Below are 17,935 nucleotides of genomic sequence, written 5' to 3' on the forward strand. Positions count from 1 at the left end.
CTGGATGAGTTTGAGGTCCCTTCCAACCCAAACCATTCTGTGATTATTTCCCACCACAAGGGCTCCGTGCCTGCTCTCCAGTGTGCCAGCAGACCTCAAAGCTTGACCTGCAGCCCTTCTATCACCCCACTTCCTCAGAGACAACTGCCTGAGGCTGTAGCACCTTGGGATCCAGTAGGTATCCACCAATCCCTGAGACCAGCTAGAGAGTTTCCTGGCCATTGCCATTGGTGTTTGTCTGTCCACTTAAAAGTGATGCTCATGTGTGAGCAGGAATAGGGGTAAGGAGAGAGCACCTTGTGCTCAGATCAGCACTGCAAAGCAGGGATGAAATGTATGGAAAAACAAATCTTGATGCTTGTACAATGAACCTCTTCATACTCAAGGAGTCTCAAAGTGTGTCAGTAAAACTGCAGTCAGGAGAAAAAGCCGTTTCACAGGGAGCAGAGATGTTCACAGCCCTGACAGCTGAGCTAAGGAGAATGAAGCTGCTGCCTGCGTGACAAGTATGACTCATGACAAGCACCAAACTTGCTCACCATGGCTCCGCAGTGGCTGTCTTGACATTTCCTGACACTCAGAGTGGCTGAGCCCAGGGTTGAGAGAGACCACTCTGTACTCTCCCTGCCTGCTGCAGGACAAAATCCTGCACTGCATCAGAGCATCTCTCACTGCATCTCTCTTCCTTTACAGCACCTTCTTCAAAAGCCACATTTCAAACATATATTCCTAGACAAAGGAGTGAATCTTGGCTCAGGTTTAAAAAAGAACTAAGTGTGGTTTCTTGAAAGAAAACTTAAGAGGAATGCTTTTATTTACAAGGACAACTCACCTGCCACTCCTCTTCATCACCATAGAGGGTCACAGGAATCTCCTGGGCATTGTAAAAATGTTTTGCTCTCTCAGTAGTGACCACCTTCACCTCGAGCTAAGCAGAAAGAAAAAGACCACTGGTTAGACTTGAGGAGAATTTAGAAGGTTTTGTGGCTTCTCAGAGAACCTCCCCTATTCACAGCTGAAAGGCCAGGCCACCACAGGGATCTGCAGGAACCAGAAACTCATTTCATGTCTACCTAAAACAGACAGATCCTCACCTGCCAAGCACAAGGGAAAACCTCTGAGCAGCTGTGTCCATAGCACAGGGTTTCTGTGCAGCAAACCAGTGGCTTCCACAAAGAGAGACTGGGTGAACACAGGAGGTTTCTGAAATCTCAGATAATCCTGCAAAGCCACTGGAACCTTCCTTTACTGGGGAAAGCCTATCCCATCCTTCAGGTGTCTATCTGGCTCACACTTACAAAAGGTGCTAAGGTGAAGCTCTCGTTTCCTCATGCAGAAATCTTCCCAAGTGGAAAAGGGGCCCTTTCCCAGTTTTCTATGTGTCCTGCAGCTCTGATGATGCTGCCAACAGCTCCTGCCACAGGCAGGGAACCAGAGGTGTCCTCCACACACCAGGGTCAGCCAGTGTCAGCTCTGCATGCCCTGACTGCCCATGTGGGACATGGAGCTGAATTTCCAGCTGAATTCCTCCCAAGGGTGTTCCTTAAACCCATCAACATCAAAACACATGGATGGAGCCCTCTGAAGACTGGTAATGAGGAAGATGAACCTCAGGCTGCTGATTACAGTGAAAAATACCCCTTTTTCATGGTATTGGCCACTACCTGCTCCTTCCAGCAACTCCCAGAACCCACTGCACGGTTCTGTTGATCTGGCAGTGAGATGGGGAGAAATCAGCCCCACCAGCTGCTCCTTCCTGCTGGACAGCAGTGCCTTGAGGTAGAAAACTGAGGAGGCACTTGGTGTGTGCACTCCTTGCTACAATCAACTGCTGGAAACCTCCAAGCTCCAAGAAGTTCTCTGCAACAGCAGCAGTGATATGACAGAGCACATGAATCCAGCTCCCAGCACCATTTATTCCACTGGGAACGAGGCAGTGTTGGCTCCTTGCATCCTATGAGACTAGAATAACAGCTGGGAGCAGTGGAAAATCCCAGCCTCAGCATATTGTGCCCACTGGTAATTTCCCCCCAATTTCTGAAAGAAAATGACAGGATAAACCAGCTGCACGACACATTTTTGGTACTGTACATTTGCTTTTCTGCCACTTCTAAACGTCTGTTTTTCTTGAAACACCCCTGACTGGGAATGACAGGTGTTCATAGTGTTTTTGAGCATGAAGATCACACTCCCAGGCATTAGCTAACTGTATTATTTCCATGCTAACCTCACCCCACAGGAAGCTGCTCGAGCCAAGCAGCGACACCCACAAAGGTGCTATCGCCGTTCCGCTGCGCCGCAGGCTTCGGGTGAGGTGTTAACCTCAGTCTGCAAAAAATTTATTTATTTATTTGGGGGGTTTGAAGGCCACTGTGCAGTTTGAAGGAGATGGCTGCTCTCTGAAATGCTGCCATTGAAAAAAATATTTATTTCTTCCAAGCATAAGCCCATGACTAGGGAAGAGTTCTGGCTGTCAAGCACTGCACTCAACCATTCCAGGCCAGAGCGTTGCAGAGAGATGTTGAAGGAGTTTGAGTGCTGAAATCCCACCAGCCCCCAAAAAAGTTGTTCTGTGAGTTAAATATTCTCCCTAATGAAGGTCTTCTGCTGGGGTGGGCTCCTGGTTCCCTCAAGTCCCTCCAGCTAGACTGGGAAGAGCCCACTGTTCTCAGGATTACCTCAGCCTGCATAGTTTATTCTATTTACCTGGCACACCCTCTGTTTGCCTGTGGATATCTTCAACAGTAAAGGGAGTTTGGCCACACTCAAACTCCCTCACTGGAGACAGTTTAGATTAGTTAAAGGTCTTTGGCTTAAGCCAAATCTCCAAAACAAACTTTACCACAAAGCCCACATTCAGGCAACACTGCTGGTCTCTGATAGAGGATTCTCCTGGCCCAGCCCTTTGTGCTCAGGGGAAGGAGGTGCACGTGGTTATTTTATTTTTTAATGGCTTTCTCAGGTCTGACAGCAAAATCTTTCTAGATAGCCTGAGCACACGAGCTCCTCTGTTAAATGGCACCTACAGGCTGAGGCAGAGCCTGCCTGGCAGCTGCACAAAGAAGTGACAGGGTGTGATTTAAACCTGAAGTCCAGGTGACATCCTGGAGCTTCAAGAGCAAAACTTTCTGCCCACCAAAAAGTCTGTCCTGGCCTTTCTTTAACCTAGGATTGTTAGCATTCAGAAACACATAATCACAAGAATGATTATATGCAGGTACTTTTATTGAAAAGCTCTGGGTGTCAGGGGTACAAACCCAAATCTGACTCCAACAGGGGTTCAGGATGAACATGTTTTTATATTCTATCGTTATATGACTTTCATGTTAATTATTAAACTTATATTGTTCTACTGTATACATAGATTTCAGCCAAGCATGGGCTCCTCGTGGTCCCCCTCAAACTTCTAACATAGTTTCTCATGATTCTTCTTACGACTAAACAATAATTATATTTAATTACTAAACAATCATCACATCTAACAATTATATCATTTATCATATACTGCTTACGCAGGTGCAATTTCACATGATCTGGCAAACACAAAGCTTAACATTTTCAGAGTCTATTTTTAACATTTTTCCAGGGCCTCACTAAGTCTAGCTTCTTTCTAATTCCCCGAATTTGATGATTTTAAAACCTTTTACTATCAGGATCACAGGCTGGTTTGGATTGGAAAGGAAATTAAAGGTGTTCCAGTGCCACCCCCTGCCATGGGCAGGGACACCTTCCACTATCCCAGGGTGCTCCAAGCCCCGTCCAACCTGGCCTTGGACACTTCCAGGACAAGTCAAGGACAATTCAAACAAAAGGCACTGAGCTGTCACATCCCCTGGCACCCTTGAGGAGGTGTTAAAGTTTAATGAGCAGCAAAATCACTCTGCCAAGCCGTTCACCACAGAGCATTTGAGGCAAAACATCCATTTAAACTAACCACTCTGGTTGCAAGCCTGTGACCACATCTCCTCTGGTATCAAAGCCATATTCTGCTCCTGCCCTGCTTGCTTTGTAAAGCTCTGCTCCAGCAGTAAAGGAATTGATGCACCAGCCTGGTGCAGGATCAATAAATGCCATGGGAAAGTTACACTGACTCAGCAGGCCTTGAAATCACAGCAGAAATGAGTAAATAACTTTGATTAATAAGCTTTTATAAACTCCTGGATGTCTCAGTTTTGCTTTTTCTGCCCTAAAACCAGTGGCCACAATCTGCACTGGATGTCACAGACCTCTGGGGCTGCACAGAGGGTTTGAGTCCAGCTGTCTGCAGCTTTTCATTATGAAACAAACACTCAGAGAGAAGCAAAGGGTTTGAGCCAAATTCCTACCACGGGTCATTTGCATTCTGCCTGTCACCTGCACAGAAGGATGTCCCAAGCTCCAGGAGCAAAGGAAAATGGACAATGGCCAAGTTAATCCAAGAGGGAGAGGATTAGAAGATCTCTATCTCTGGCTCTGTGGTCACCCCATTCCTTAATATCATTTTTCTTTGTCCTTCTTATTTCAGGCTGGGACCTTTGGCCTCATTAATCACATCAGGCCAAGTCATAAATTAACTGAGGCCTCCCTTTGCCTCACCTCCAGCTCCCTTTCCAGCTTGGGTGACAACATCAACCAGATAAACCAGCACCTCCTCTGCTTTTCTGCTAAATGTACCCATGAGGCACAGCCTCCCAAGGCACCCCAAAGGAAATTCAGGCAGCAATCTCATCAATAAATCTGCAGATTTCAGTGCACCCTTCTTGCCCCTGCCACTCCTTTCTTTAACTGCTCCAAAATAGTTCTTCCTTTTCTAAAAATCTAAGAGTTTTCTCTGTTTAACTTTATCCTACAGCAAAAATAGCACATTTCTCTCCCTGATCAGGCACCAGTGGCCCCTGCTGGGCACCTCTGTTACTCCAGACAACAAATAGTAAAAAAATACTACACAAACACATAGTGCAGCTTGTGTTCTCAATTTCTGGTTTTACAATGTCTGTTTTCCCTTTCTGGGTCACATTTGGAAAAGCCATATCCCACCCATGGAAAACTGCAATACCCTGGAGATTTCAAGTTTCAGAAGCATCACCTCTGTCTGCAACCACATTTGATAACCTGACTGACAAGGACAAACTCCAGAAAAAACAGAACACCCAAAGCAAAGATCATTTCAAGTATGAAATTATAAGAAAAAAGAAAGAAAAAAAAAAGATTTTTAAAAACAGGTGGAATTCTCCTCACAGACATTTTTGAAAACTAAGTGGCCCCCAAGGAGGAACTTGTTATTTTTGTTATTTTAGCAGAAGGCATGTGATCACTCCCCAAAACCAGGGTAACTCCAACTTCACAAAGCTCCACCAAGAGCTTCACTCACCCCAGGGATTTTCAGCAATTCTGCCACCAGCAGGGGCAGCTTGAGGGCAGCCACGCTTCCAGTCACTCCCAGCAGCACATGGAATTTTTCCTGTGCCACAGATGAGCTGTTTCCTGCAGGAATGCCTGGCTCTGGCAGGGAGATGGGCTCCATGCTCCAATCCAGCTGTGCAGGCACAGGGAAACAAAGACACTGGGCTAACACAGCCTCCAACCCCAACACATTCCCAACAGAGGGGAATCTAACCTGGACTCTGCAGGACCCAGAAAGATGGGATGGCTCTGGGTCATCCCCAAATGTCACCCATCCCACAGGGATTTCAAGCACCAGCAGAACTTTGATGTGTAATTGTGTGCTCAATGTGTAATTACATTTTTCTCTGAGACACTGGGAAATAGACTCCTAAAACTTGAGCAGAGAGGCCACAAAAGTGCCCTGGAAAAGTTCATGCCCTCCAAAATTAAAACTCCCACATGTTGAACGCGGTCCAGAATTTAGGGGAGATAAATAAATCAATTTGGGATAAAATTTTACACCAAGTTCTCTAAAGGCAAACAAACCCCTGCTGAGATGCTTTCCCTCTGTACGCTCTGGTGATTAATAAATGCCCAGAGATGTCTTAATAATTAAAAATGTGGGGCCTCACAGCATGCACAACCATCTTGTTTCTCACTGTGTCCCTAAATATTAACAGCAACACTAGAAATAATTCCCTAGCAGCTCTAATTCAGGCCTGGTGCTTCCTCCTGGCCTCCCTATGCTGCTGCCACACTGATAAAAACCAGAAATTAATGTTTTGGTGAGGAAACTAACACAAGTATCTCAAATATAATCAATTAATGATTAAGCAGCAAAGAGCAAATTCAGTTCTTGAAAAATCACTGCAACCAGTAAAGTTTGTTCCATTTTAGTGATGCCCTTGTTATTCAAACTGTTTGGAATCACTTTGGGTGGAAAGAAGATGGACACTGGCTGTCCTGATTTTTGGGAGCAACTCAGAGGGTGGAGAGAGGAATTTCACAGGATCACAGCCTGGTTTGGCTTAGAAGGGAAATGAAAGTGAACAAATCCCACCCCCTGTCATGGGCAGGAACACTTTCCACTAAGAACCCAATTCCAGCTTTGCTGATTAGCAAGGGTAATGAAGAGGTGAGGAAATGCAGCAGGACATTGGCTGAGAGATTTTAATGCTTCCACCATGCTTTACATATTTATCTATATTTAATTAAAATCAGATTATTATGATCATTTATAAATAATTAAAATTATTATCTACTTAAAGCATGCTTAGGATGCTTCCAAAATGTCCACAATTAATTCCACCAAAGCATCCACAAATTAAGGGTAATTAAGAGGTGAGGAAATGTAGTAGGACATTGGCTGAGAGATTTTAATGCTACCACCACGCTTCACATATTTATCTACATCTAATTAAAATCATATTATTATTTATAAATAATTAAAATTATTATCAATTTAAAGCACCCTTAGGCTATTTCCAAAATGTCCACAATTAATTCCACCAAAGCATCTACAAATTAAAGCCCGGGTATTAAAAAGTAAATTTTTAAGTAGGAAACTTTCAAAATGCTTACGAATTATAGAGTAATGACAAAAAGGATAAAAATGAAAAAAATATAGAACAATTATTAAAATTGTAAAATAATGATAAATACGGTAAAACAACGGTAAAAAAAGGTGAAATTTTTCAATGGTACAAATGTAAAAATAAAAGCAAAAATAGCGGTAAAAATATAAAATAACGGCAAAATATTATAGTAGAAGCTGTATGTATAATAATACATGTAACATAACGATAAAAAAAAGTGCTGGGCCGCGCTTTCCTCTTACCCAAACACACCTGTGGGGAAGCAGCCACCAGAAAATTGGCAATTTACAGACCCTTAAGGGTTAATTAAATCGACTTTTAATGCGGTAGCGGTGCTGCAAACGGCTCCAAAAGGCCGCACACCAGCACCGAGAAGCCGCAGGGGCCCCCAGAAGGTGCAAACAGCGCCCGACACCGCTCCGGGCAGGGCCGGGAGGGCCGTGAGGGCAGCGGGCGGACCGGAACTGGGGAGTGCCGGGAACCGGCGCACGCACGGCGCTGATTGGTGCGCTCTGCTCTGCCCTCGGCGCTGATTGGTGCGCTCTGCTCCCGCCTTCGGCGCTGATTGGTGCGCACTGCTCCCGCCCTCGGCGCTGATTGGTGCGGGCAGCGCGCGCGCCCAGCGGGAGGAAGGGATGTCATGGCGGCCCCTCACGGCCCCGTCCCGGGTTATGGCGGCAGTGTTGCCACCCGGGAGGGCTTTGTGCCACTCTGTGCCCCAGTCGTGCCCACGCGGGGGATCTCGCCAAGGGCAAGCGGGTGGCTACAGGCTGCTCAGGAAGCAGTCTTAGCTGGGATTGTGGCTCGTGGCAAGGTTTTGGAACGGAACAAAAACCAAAGAAACTCGGTGTAGAAGGCCTGTGGGGGACAGTATAGAGGAGAGGGTCTGAGGGCCCCTCAAGTGACCCGGGTGATATCTGAGCCCAGGAAAGTGCTTGAGATCAGGAGTGAAACCTTTCCTATGGGATTCAGGGCAGCCACACAGAGCTGGCAGGGGAAAGTGGATTAAAGGACTGAGTATTCATTGTCTGAGGCACAGACAAGATAAGGGGAATGGCTTCCCATGCCAGAGGGCAGGGTGAGGTGGGATACTGGGAAGGAATTGTGCCCTGGCACTGGATCCCCTGTGGCTGCCCCTGGATCCCTGGAAGTGTCCAGGGCCAGGCTGGATGGGGCTTGGAGCAGCCTGGGACAGTGGAAGGTGTCCCTGCTGGAGGAGCTGTAAGGTCCCTTCCCATCCAAACCACCCCATGACTATGTGGGCACGACAGACCTGGGGCAGCCCGTGGTGTCCAGCCCTGTGCAGATCCAGCTCAAAAGCAGCAGTTATTTAGACATCCCTCTGATATTGGCTACAGACAAGCAGCAAGGCCAGCAAGAGGCAGAGAGAGCTGTGCCCTGCTGACTGCAGGACATGAAAGACAACAGGGACACCTCAGGAGAAGCCCAGGTGTGTTCTATGAGAGGCATCTTACCCAGTAACAGGAACAGCCCATCTCTCCCACCCTGTGGGCTTCAGGAGCACCACACTTTGAATCAGCCCCACCTGGAGCAGGGACAGCTTGCAAATAACCGAGGTGAGAACAAGGGGTCGAGTTTCCCACCTGGCTGGAGCCACGGGGGGAACGTTTCAGTGCTCACACATCACTCAGGAGACACATCCGAGAGGAGGGTTAGGTGCTGAAGCAATGTCTGTTAGTTACAGCTCGTTACAGTTATTATTGATGCATCTTATTGTCAATGCAAGAGGTGAAGTCACTTAATCCATCATTTCTCAGACACGGATGACAGAGCACGTGGTTTGGCAGAGTAAGTTTTAGGCGAGCTAGAAATGGATTGCACAATATTTAAACCTGATTAAGTACATAATAGGCTTAGCAAAGGATTACTTTTCTCCTGACATTTTATACATAAATATATACACACACACACACACAGAGACAGGCATTTTATCAGTAGCTGCATTTTAGTCTTGTCAAGAGACAACTGCCTATTGCAGAATGACTGGAGTGACACCCTTAAAAAGGAAACTAGTCTTGGTGTGCTTTGCTGGAGAAGAGAAGGTCCTTTTTGGGGTGATTCTCAGGGGTAGGGGTCACATCCAAGCATCACTGGAGGGCTGGAGGGGACAGATACGGGGCTGGGGACTAGCACAGTCCTGGCTGGTGGCACACTGAGCTCCTTCCCTGTGCCAGGCAGGAGATACTGGAGCCAAAGGGCTGGATTGGATTCTGTTTGGGCTGCTTTTCGAGGACTTGGAGAAAAATTTGGCTTATTTAAAGTGCATTTAGAGTTGAAAAGCATCTCAGAGAAGTAGCTTTCCCTACTCCTGCCCTGCAGCATCCATCCCATTTATGCTCCTACTCATAATCTTTTCCAGGGTGTGCCAGTCACCTTCCCCAAGAAGTGTTGGTCTGAGCTCAGCTGCCTCCTGTGAGGGTGCAGGATCATTATTTAATGTCAAACATCCCCAAATTGGGCAGGGATTTGGGCCTGACAGGGAAACACAGGGCCACATCTCACCACGCTTTTCAGGAGTGCAAGTGAGCAGGAGTCCTTCCCTCCAGCCTGGAGGTTTCCTTAAGAGACTTAAATTAGCACAAACCTCCAAAGCTAACGGGGACAAACCTTGGCCTGGCTATTTCCATGAGCAGGGAAACTGCTTGGATGTGCTGGGATTCGGGGTGGCAAGATTTGACCCGCAGCCTTGCCCAAGCACAGATCCTCTGAGGAATGCTCTGTCACTTTTACAGCTGCTTTTCAGAACAGAAGCCTTTAAAAAAAACAGACTCAGGATGCAGAATCTGGAATGGGATGGTTGTATCCCACAGGGAAAACCTGTCCTTGCTCCCCAACACACACACACATGCACACACACACACTGGTCCTCCACGTCGAAGTGTAAACTACTCACAACACCACACACTGAGAGAAGTTGTAGATCCTGAGCCAGGGTGTAGATTAGGAATCTCTTGGCTTCCAGCATATCAACAGCAAGATTGAGGGTTTCTTATATTTTTTTCCCTTTTTTTTCTTTTTTTTTTTTTTTTAATCCTAAATCAGCCAGCCACCTGCTAGTTAAAAAGCAAAAGAAAAAAGGAGAATTCCCAGGATTGCTTGCCCTTGCTGAGACAGTGGCAAGTGGCTGGATGCTACCAACTGAAAGAGAAAACTCACACACGTCAAAAACCCGAGGTTTGGGGCTTATTCCAAGAGGGAAGATGGGTGCTGGTTGCTATTTTTCCCTTTTTGGGGGGCATGGGGGGGGGGGCTTTTGGCTGATGAGGTTCTAACGTACACCTATCACCACAGTAATTAAAAAACCACCACCGTACACTATTCCACAGGGAAAAAGAAGACACGTGAACGGACACTGACTACCACGCACAACAAGAGCCCTGCAGGTCAACTCACGGCCTCTTCAGAACGAAAAAGAAAGGAGAAAAGAAGAGCTCAAGACAAGAAAAACAGAAAAAAAAAAAAAAAAAAAAGGAAAGAAAAAAATCCCAAAGGATCTCGTTACAAAGACGGGAAAAGAACCACCATTATGGTACACTCTGACTTTCTGAGACAGCTGCAGAAACTCAGGCTCAGGCTTCCTCCTCCCTTTTTCCCCCCCAGCTCTTCCTCCTGAGGACAGAGTCCTGCTGCTGCTCACATCTCGTTGGAGTAGGTGTAGTTGGGGGTGGCCGAGTACTGCGTCTCGTGCTGCATCATGGCGCCCTGCGCCGCCCCCATGGCCGCGTTCTGCGCCGCCTGCTGCACGTGGGGGTTCTTCCAGGCCCCCGTGGTCCACTCCTCCTGCGCTTTGCTGAAGCTCCCGCCGCTGCCCCGGTAAAACTTGTGCACCTGCAGGGAAAATCCAGAGGGGCTGAGCGCCCGCAGCCGGCACAGAGCTCCTGGGGTGGCAGGAGGGCCACCCAAAGCCATGTGGAACCCCTGTTCTTCCTGCCATACCATGGTGAGAGCGATGAAGGAGAAGACTGCCATGGCTGTGAAGAGCACGGTGGGGATCAGCATCACCACAGCTGAGCCCACGTTGGTCCCAAAGAAGGAAATTGCTGCAATCCAGCCGCTGCAAGGAGATGGAAACAACTGGTTCATTCACCAGCTCTCCCAGACTGCCAGCAGCCCTCCCAGCTCCTCAAACCATCTTCACCAAGGAGAGAACCAGTAAGGAAGCTAAAACACCACGGTGACCACCCTTGTACCCAACACAGCAGCATTTTCCTTACCAGACCCCCCATCCAGGGATCCCCACTGCCTGGATAATGCTGATCACCAGCTGGGCCATGAAGGTGAAGAAGAAGGCCATGAAGCTGAAGGAACTGTCTGTCCTGCAAGAGAAGGTTCAGTCACTCCTGCACCTCCATCCCCGCTGCACTCCAAGGGAAGGGAGATGCTCCAACGTATCAGACCTGGCTGTGGTTTAGCAGGAGGGTGATGGAAAGAAAAATTAAAGGCAAAGGAGAAACTTGAAAGAGGCTGGAGGTGGTCAAGGGAAACCTGGGAAAGCCACAGGGCACCAGACCCTCCCTATGGCTCAGTCAGCTGGGCTTGAGGACATCTGTGTTGGGACACGACTCTCAGCTCACACCACCCCACATGGGGAATAAATACACCCCTAGTTCTCTAGATTTGGGAACTGACCTCAGCACCACAGGTAACCTGTACAAACACCTCAAGGATTCATGGAAAAATATAAGAGATGCCTCAGGGATGAGAGGGAAAGTGGCACCCCAGCTGCATCCTCACCACTATCCCCCACCACTGCACAGAGGCACAAGGAAAGTGTCCTTACAACACCTGATGGGGGGTTTGGCCCCCAGGAAATCCCAAACACTCTGGTTTTGAAGGTTAGAAAGTAAAGCTAAAGGGCTGCACAGAAAGGAATTCCCCCAGTTAGTCAGGCAATGCCCCAAGCTAAACACTGACCGTTTACGAAGGAAAACAAGGCAGAAAGAAGCCAGGCTCAGGTGCGACCACTTACTTGAAAGCTTTGTAAATAGGTCTAAACCAGCAGACATAGGAGCAGGGCGTAAAGAGAATGAGCCAGAGAATTGCCAGTCCAAAATTTACAGCTCCGCCGCCTCCAATGAGCCACGCGAGGCAGCCCACGAGATTCACCGCCAAGGTGATGCTGTTCACTGCAAACACACACACACACACAGAGCAGAGTAGCACGGATGCAAGGGTGGCACTGAGACACCAAGGACCCCAACCCCAGGGACGTGGCCTCAGAGTCCTGCCCTAGCTGGATTTCCCTTAAATTAAGCTGGGAGCACATTCCCAGGCTGGCTGGGCCGAAGGGGGTCAGGCCTCAGCTGAGTGTAACAGGAGGAAAATCAATGTATCACTGAGAGTTGTAATTCCCTAAGCAGTTCCTGAGCTCTGAAGATTGGCAGGAGTTGCATCCTCCCACTCCTATCAAGCCAGGTCACATTTCCACTAACAGAAGGAAACTGGAGGAATTGTGGTGAAGTTTTTCGCTTGCTCCAGATAGATCTTTGCTGAAGGAGCTTGTGCAGGAGCTCCCTGAGCACCACTGAGAGCCAAAATGCTGAACTCCTGACCCTGCCTCGCCGGTTCAGGGGGTGACACATTTCCCTCGCCCACCCCTGCCTGGGATCAGGCCACACAAGGGCTCTGACTATGAGTCCCAGCTCAGCAGACACAGGACAAAGCAGAGAAGGCTCAGCTGCGTTCTGACGCCTCCGAGTTCGGAGAATGATTCATTATTTCGACGAGAACGAGAGCCCTCCCACCACCGCCTGCCTGAGAGCTGCAGCTGGCAAGGCAAGGAGCTCAGCTGCCCTAAAGGACAGGAGGGACCTTCCAGCCATTCTGTGCTGGGTGTCTGAGAGGCTGCTGGGGAGAAAATGACCCAGAGAGGAGCTCCAGAGGCAAAACCCAAGGGACAGTGACTGGCTCTAGGAGGTGGTGCTGGTGTTAAGGAGCAAGGACCAAGGTCTGCTACATTAAGAGGAAGAACATCCTGGTTGGGATGGGGAGGGAACTGAACACCCCCAAGAGAGCTTCCCCAGGGAAGCGCAGCTTTTTTCCTCCCATGCCTTAAACAAGCAAACCCTCCTGACATGATGAAGCTACCCCAGGGTCACCCTCCTGACAGGACACAGCCCCAGGGATGCCAGCCTGGTGCCATGGCAAAAGCAGGAACACACCACAACCTCTGTTGTGTTAGCTCAGCTCTTCCTAACCTGCCCCTAAAGCACCGGGCACTCCCTGGGCACTGGTGCTTCCAAAGTTCAGGGGAAATGCCTGATAAGGGAACTGAGTTCTAGAAAGAAATGAAATGCTGGTGCCAACTTGCCCTGAGCTGTGCACGTTTCCACCTATGCTGGGGTGTGACCTGTCCCCTGCTCTGTTCCCTGCCCATGTTTGGTGAAGAAGAGAGATCCAGGATAGCTGGAAGAGCTGGAAGCTGGTGACAGCTCTGTTAGCACAGCACGGCACACAGAGGCATGCAAGAGGAACAGGCAAGCTCCGGGAAGCCTCAAGCTCCACGTTTTGGGGAGCAGGCACACCAGCCCTCCAGTCTGAGCTGTCTCCTCCTTACAGCAGGACATCAACAGCACCACCAGTGACCCTGGGACACTGAGCCAGCTCCATAGCTCCATCCTGGAGGCTGGAAGGGCTGGGATCCATGGGATGCTGCAGCCCACCTCTCATTCCTGACTTTTAACAGGAGACACCAAGGCCTGGAGGGGGAGAAGGGCTTCCCCTGACCTTGTCCTGCCCTTTCAGCTGGCAGCTCCCAGAGGAGCAGCCTTTGGAGAGGCAAACAGATCCCACTGGAGCCATTCCCACAGGGCCACTCACGCATCCAGAGGTAGTAAAGCCGCTTGGCCATGGTCCGGTGCTGTGGCGGGATCTCCGCATCGAAGTCCTGGTAGAAACATGGCTTCAGGGGGATGAACTTGGGCAGGGGAGGGAAGTTGTTCACCTTTTCTGCAAGGAAAAATTTCACTGGTATCAGGCTGAACAAAAAGCAAGAGGCTTCCTAAATAACCCCAAGAACAGTCAAATTTTACACAGGAGTTAAGGATTTCCTATGGAAACTGCCACCAACCCACCCGAAAGGATCAAATTCAGCCCTCACTGGCCACAGAGATCCTGCAGCCATGGACACCCCCACCCCACTGGTGACTAACAAGGTGACATTATGGCCAGTAGAGCCCACAATGATCTCCAGAGCCCCCTGTACCTGCCATGCTGGCACACGCTCAGCCTCTCTGCTCCTCGGGAAAAATACTTGGGAAAAACGTGGGAGCTTTAGCAAAGCTGGAGGAGAACAAGAGAAAAAAAAGGTTGATTGAAGTGGTCAGGGACGTCTGCAAAAGCCTTCACCTTCCCTCCCATTCCCAAACAACTCAAGGACAGCAGTTGGCTTCACTTCTGTGACACTCTGGACTATCACACATCCAGGCTGGCACCTGGCTGGCAGTGTGATAAATCCTGACTACTCTGGCTCAGGCTTATGTGCCAGTTAAGGCAGAAGATTACGAGAGGATCCAGTGATGTGGGGCCTCCCACTCCCAACTGACCTACATCCAGGAGAGGGCCAGGTAGGGCAGCAGGGAAAGGAGGTGGCTGTGGGCAGTTTGAAACTCTCAAGTTCATTACCTGACCCCAAAATAATTATTTTTAAAAATGTATTATTGGGGTTTTCTTGCTGAATTCCAGCACAGGGGACTACCTGGCTGCCTAGTAGCTGCCATCTCTGCAAGCCCAAGCCAAAAACAAGGCCAAAACGGGAGCAGAAAATCAGAGCAGAGAAATCAGCTGGAAAAAAAAATAAATCAGTGGCGATTGTCACTAATGAGTCACTTGAGTGCCTGGCTTAACAATTACTCATGTCATTTGGCACCTCATTCCAGAGCATGCAGGTGGGAAAGGAGAGCTCAGCATCCCAGGACCATCCCAGACCATTCCATGCTCAGCTCTGTGCCAGATGTGAAAATTACGGCGAACTAAAGCAAAAAATTATTACCTGAGGTTTTAAAGAGAAGCGTGAAGATGGCGTATCCCCACCTGCCTGCAGGTTTTGCCCTTTCCTAGTTATCCAGGCAGCGACCAACACATTTCCCAGGACACGAGGTCCCGGCACTTGGTGCCTGGGGGTCCTGGGGGGATTTGGGGAGCTCTCTCTAGGGGTCTATTCGCACCCCCCAGGGCTCGCCGTGCCCGACATCCGCCGGCAGCCCCCGGATGCTTCCATCCCGCCAGTGCTATAAATACGAGCTCCTCGGGCGCGGTGACGTGCGCCCGGCCGCCCCTACCCACGTGTGCCGGGAGCGGGGACACACGGCCCGGCACCCCCCGGCCCCGCCACCGTGGGGCCAAAGCACCGGCACAGCGACACATTCGGGTGGGGTTTTTTTGCAAAATGAGGAATATGGTGGAGTGGATGGAAAAAGGACGGGGGATCGCATAGGTGAAGGCACCGAGAAGAAACAGCTCTGGTGCGCGGGGCGCGTTTGGGGAGGGCAGGCAGGGCTCGGCATCGCTGCCCCTACGTTTCCACGCGTGAAGGGCTGCGTGCCCCACGCATCCCCACCTCACAGCCGGTGCAGTCTCCCAGCAGCGGCCTGGATCGGGGAGAAGGGCGGCCCAAGCCCCGCTCGGTCCCCGGTGCACCCACGCGTGTGCAGGGTCACCGCGGCTGTCCCCACGCCGCGCATCCCCCCCCGCAAGCGGATGCAGAGCGGGAGGTCGGTGCAAAGGGCGGCCAGCCCGCTCGGGGGGAGCATCCAGCGCCCTCACACCGAGGCGTTTCCCCTCTCCACACTCCCGGGACTCACCACGTGGCGTGACCCGTCCCGTCCCCTCCGGTCCCCGGCGGGTGGCGGCGGCCGCCCGCCCGCCCGGTGCTGCTCCTGCCGCAGCGACCGCGCTCTCGCGAGACTGCGGCGCCGCCGCCACCCGGGCTATGGCCAGCGCCGGGATCTCGCGAGAGCGCCCGCCGCTGTCCAGGGTCCTGATGCCGCCGGATGGAGGGGCGGGGCCACAGGGAAAGGGCGGGGCCTACTGAAGGGGCGGGGCCATTATGGGGGGCTCTATAGGGCTGGGGGTTCCATGGGGCTGGCAGTGCTCTATGGGGCTTGGGGGGCTCCATGGGGCTGGGAGTGCTTTATGGGGTTTTGAGGGCTCCATGGGGCTGGGAGTGCTCTATGGGGCTTGGGGGGCTTTATAGAACTGGAGGCTCCATGAGGCTGGGAGTGTTTTATGGGGTTTTGGGGGCTCCATGGGGCTGGGAGTGCTCTATGGGGCTTGGGGGCCTTTAAAAGGCGGGGGCTCTGTAGAGCTGGGAGCTCCATGGGGCTGGGACTGCTCTTTGGGGCTTGGGGAGCTCTATAGGGCTAGGGGCTCCATGGGGCTGGGAGTGCTCTGTGGAGCTTAGGGGGTTTTATAGGGCTGGGGGTTCCATGGGGCTGGGAGTGTTCTATGGGGCCTGGGAAGCTTTACAGGAATGGGATCTGTATAGGCCTGGGAGTGTTCTATGGGGCTGGGAGTACTCTATGGGGCTTGGGGGGCTCTATAGGGCTCCATGGGGTTTGAGTGCTCTATGGGGCTTGGGGGGCTTTATAGGAATGGGGGCTCTGTGGGGCAGGGGTGCAGCAACCCCTACCCAGGGTATGGCAAGCATTATGTGGGTAGAAGACCTCCCTCAGAAGGGCAGGGGCTCTTGGGGACAGCCCCTGACAGGGCACACAGGCTCCCTCTATCCAGGAGGCAATGGGAAACCAGCAGCTCCCCACCAGCAGGGCCAATTTTGGGGTACTCCATGTCCATACCCTGGTGTGCTTCATTCTGGGAGCAGTAATTAATGAATGACTTGCATGAAAGCCAGAGGACATGTTAATTGCTTTTGCCAGCTGGATGGCAAGGTTGGGATGCTAAGGTTGGGATGTGGAGGGCAGGGGAAGGGACTGGACTGATTTACAGACAGGACAGGGATATAAATCCCAAATCAGCCTGAGAGCTCCATAGGCTGTGTCCCTTGTTCTCAGTGCATATCACTTGGACCTCCTGCCTTAGAGCTTGTGAGAATATCAGTGAAATGTTGTGAAAATTACTTTATTTGACAGCTAAATCATCCTCCCTTCCCAGGGTCCAGCCTCGAGGGTCACAGAGGGGCAGCAAGGACAACATCCCACCAGGGGAAGATGAGAACAGCTGGGCAAGGAAGCAGCAAAATCTCTTTACACCAGTGAGCCCTGGTGGCCAAAGCCCTTCAGCAGGGGAACAGCGTTGCTGTGGGGATGCCAGGAAGGAAACCTGGCAGAATCAGGGAAAATGCCTGCTTCACAGATGGTAAAATAGAGGGAAACAGGAAAACCAGCATGCCACAGATGACCTCATAGCAGGGGGCCCAGCGCTCCACTCTGACCCCTCTCTGGGTCTTGGACCCTGAGCTGATCCCCTCAGAGAGCAGGGACCCCTGCACACCCAGCTCCATGCCCTGCCCAACAACAGGGAAGGAAAGTGGGGCAGGGATGGGATCATGGATTCCAACTCCTGCCAAGCACTGGGGATGCTCAGTGCCTTGGAGAGATGCTCTGGCTCTGCCTGTGGGCAACTGAGCACACTGGAGATTTGAGGCTGGATTCTTGTCCTTTATTTCTTTCTCTCCAAGCTTTTTCACACCTATATTTCCTCCCCACCTGCATCTCTGCTGCCTCAGCACCTTCCCATCCCACTGAGGCTTTGGGAATGATCATTGCCCTCAGCACTACCACATTCCTGTCTGCCTGCAGATTTTCCAGTCAGGCATATTCAGGAATCAAATGGATGTGTGCTCCCCTCCTTCCCAGGAAATGCCTGGAAAGCCAAGGGATAACAGGGGGAAGAGCCTCCCTGCCCATCCCACACTGCCTAAACAGGGCAGGCTGGGGAGGAAGGGCAGGGCCAAAGAAAAGGCTGGATCAAGCAGCAAATTACCAGCAAGAAAACAG

The 17,935-nt window shown here is 50.7% G+C and overlaps 2 protein-coding genes across 7 annotated transcripts in view; both read right to left on the minus strand.

Annotated features, from left to right (window-relative positions):
- The window catches only part of PPCDC (phosphopantothenoylcysteine decarboxylase), a 34,816-nt gene extending 26,322 nt beyond the window's left edge, over window positions 1-8,494 (minus strand). For 5 of the 6 annotated variants that reach the window (XR_013184154.1, XR_013184155.1, XM_054642111.2 and 2 more), the window contains exons 1-3: window positions 7,212-8,494; window positions 5,351-5,515; window positions 833-928 (exon numbers count right to left, since the gene is read on the minus strand). Coding sequence is in view for 4 of the 6 variants with exons in the window: in XM_054642111.2 (XP_054498086.2) it covers window positions 833-928; window positions 5,351-5,503 (249 nt within the window). In the remaining 2 variants the exon portion in view is untranslated. Of the gene's footprint in view, window positions 1-832; window positions 929-5,350; window positions 5,516-7,201 lie in introns of all 6 variants that reach the window. The other variant, XM_077185572.1, reaches the window with a different exon arrangement.
- A 138-nt stretch (window positions 8,495-8,632) lies between these two features.
- Window positions 8,633-15,937, minus strand: SCAMP5 (secretory carrier membrane protein 5). The gene is made up of 7 exons (XM_054642027.2): window positions 15,782-15,937; window positions 14,185-14,261; window positions 13,800-13,928; window positions 11,950-12,106; window positions 11,195-11,296; window positions 10,917-11,034; window positions 8,633-10,808 (listed from the first exon to the last, which is right to left on the minus strand). The coding sequence occupies exons 2-7, from the start codon at window positions 14,189-14,191 to the stop codon at window positions 10,614-10,616; spliced, it is 708 nt and encodes a 235-aa protein (XP_054498002.1). The 5' UTR covers window positions 14,192-14,261; window positions 15,782-15,937; the 3' UTR covers window positions 8,633-10,613.
- Window positions 15,938-17,935: the final 1,998 nt, after the last annotated feature.

Source organism: Agelaius phoeniceus, chromosome 13, assembly GCF_051311805.1.
Source record: "Agelaius phoeniceus isolate bAgePho1 chromosome 13, bAgePho1.hap1, whole genome shotgun sequence".
NCBI lineage: Eukaryota > Metazoa > Chordata > Aves > Passeriformes > Icteridae > Agelaius > Agelaius phoeniceus.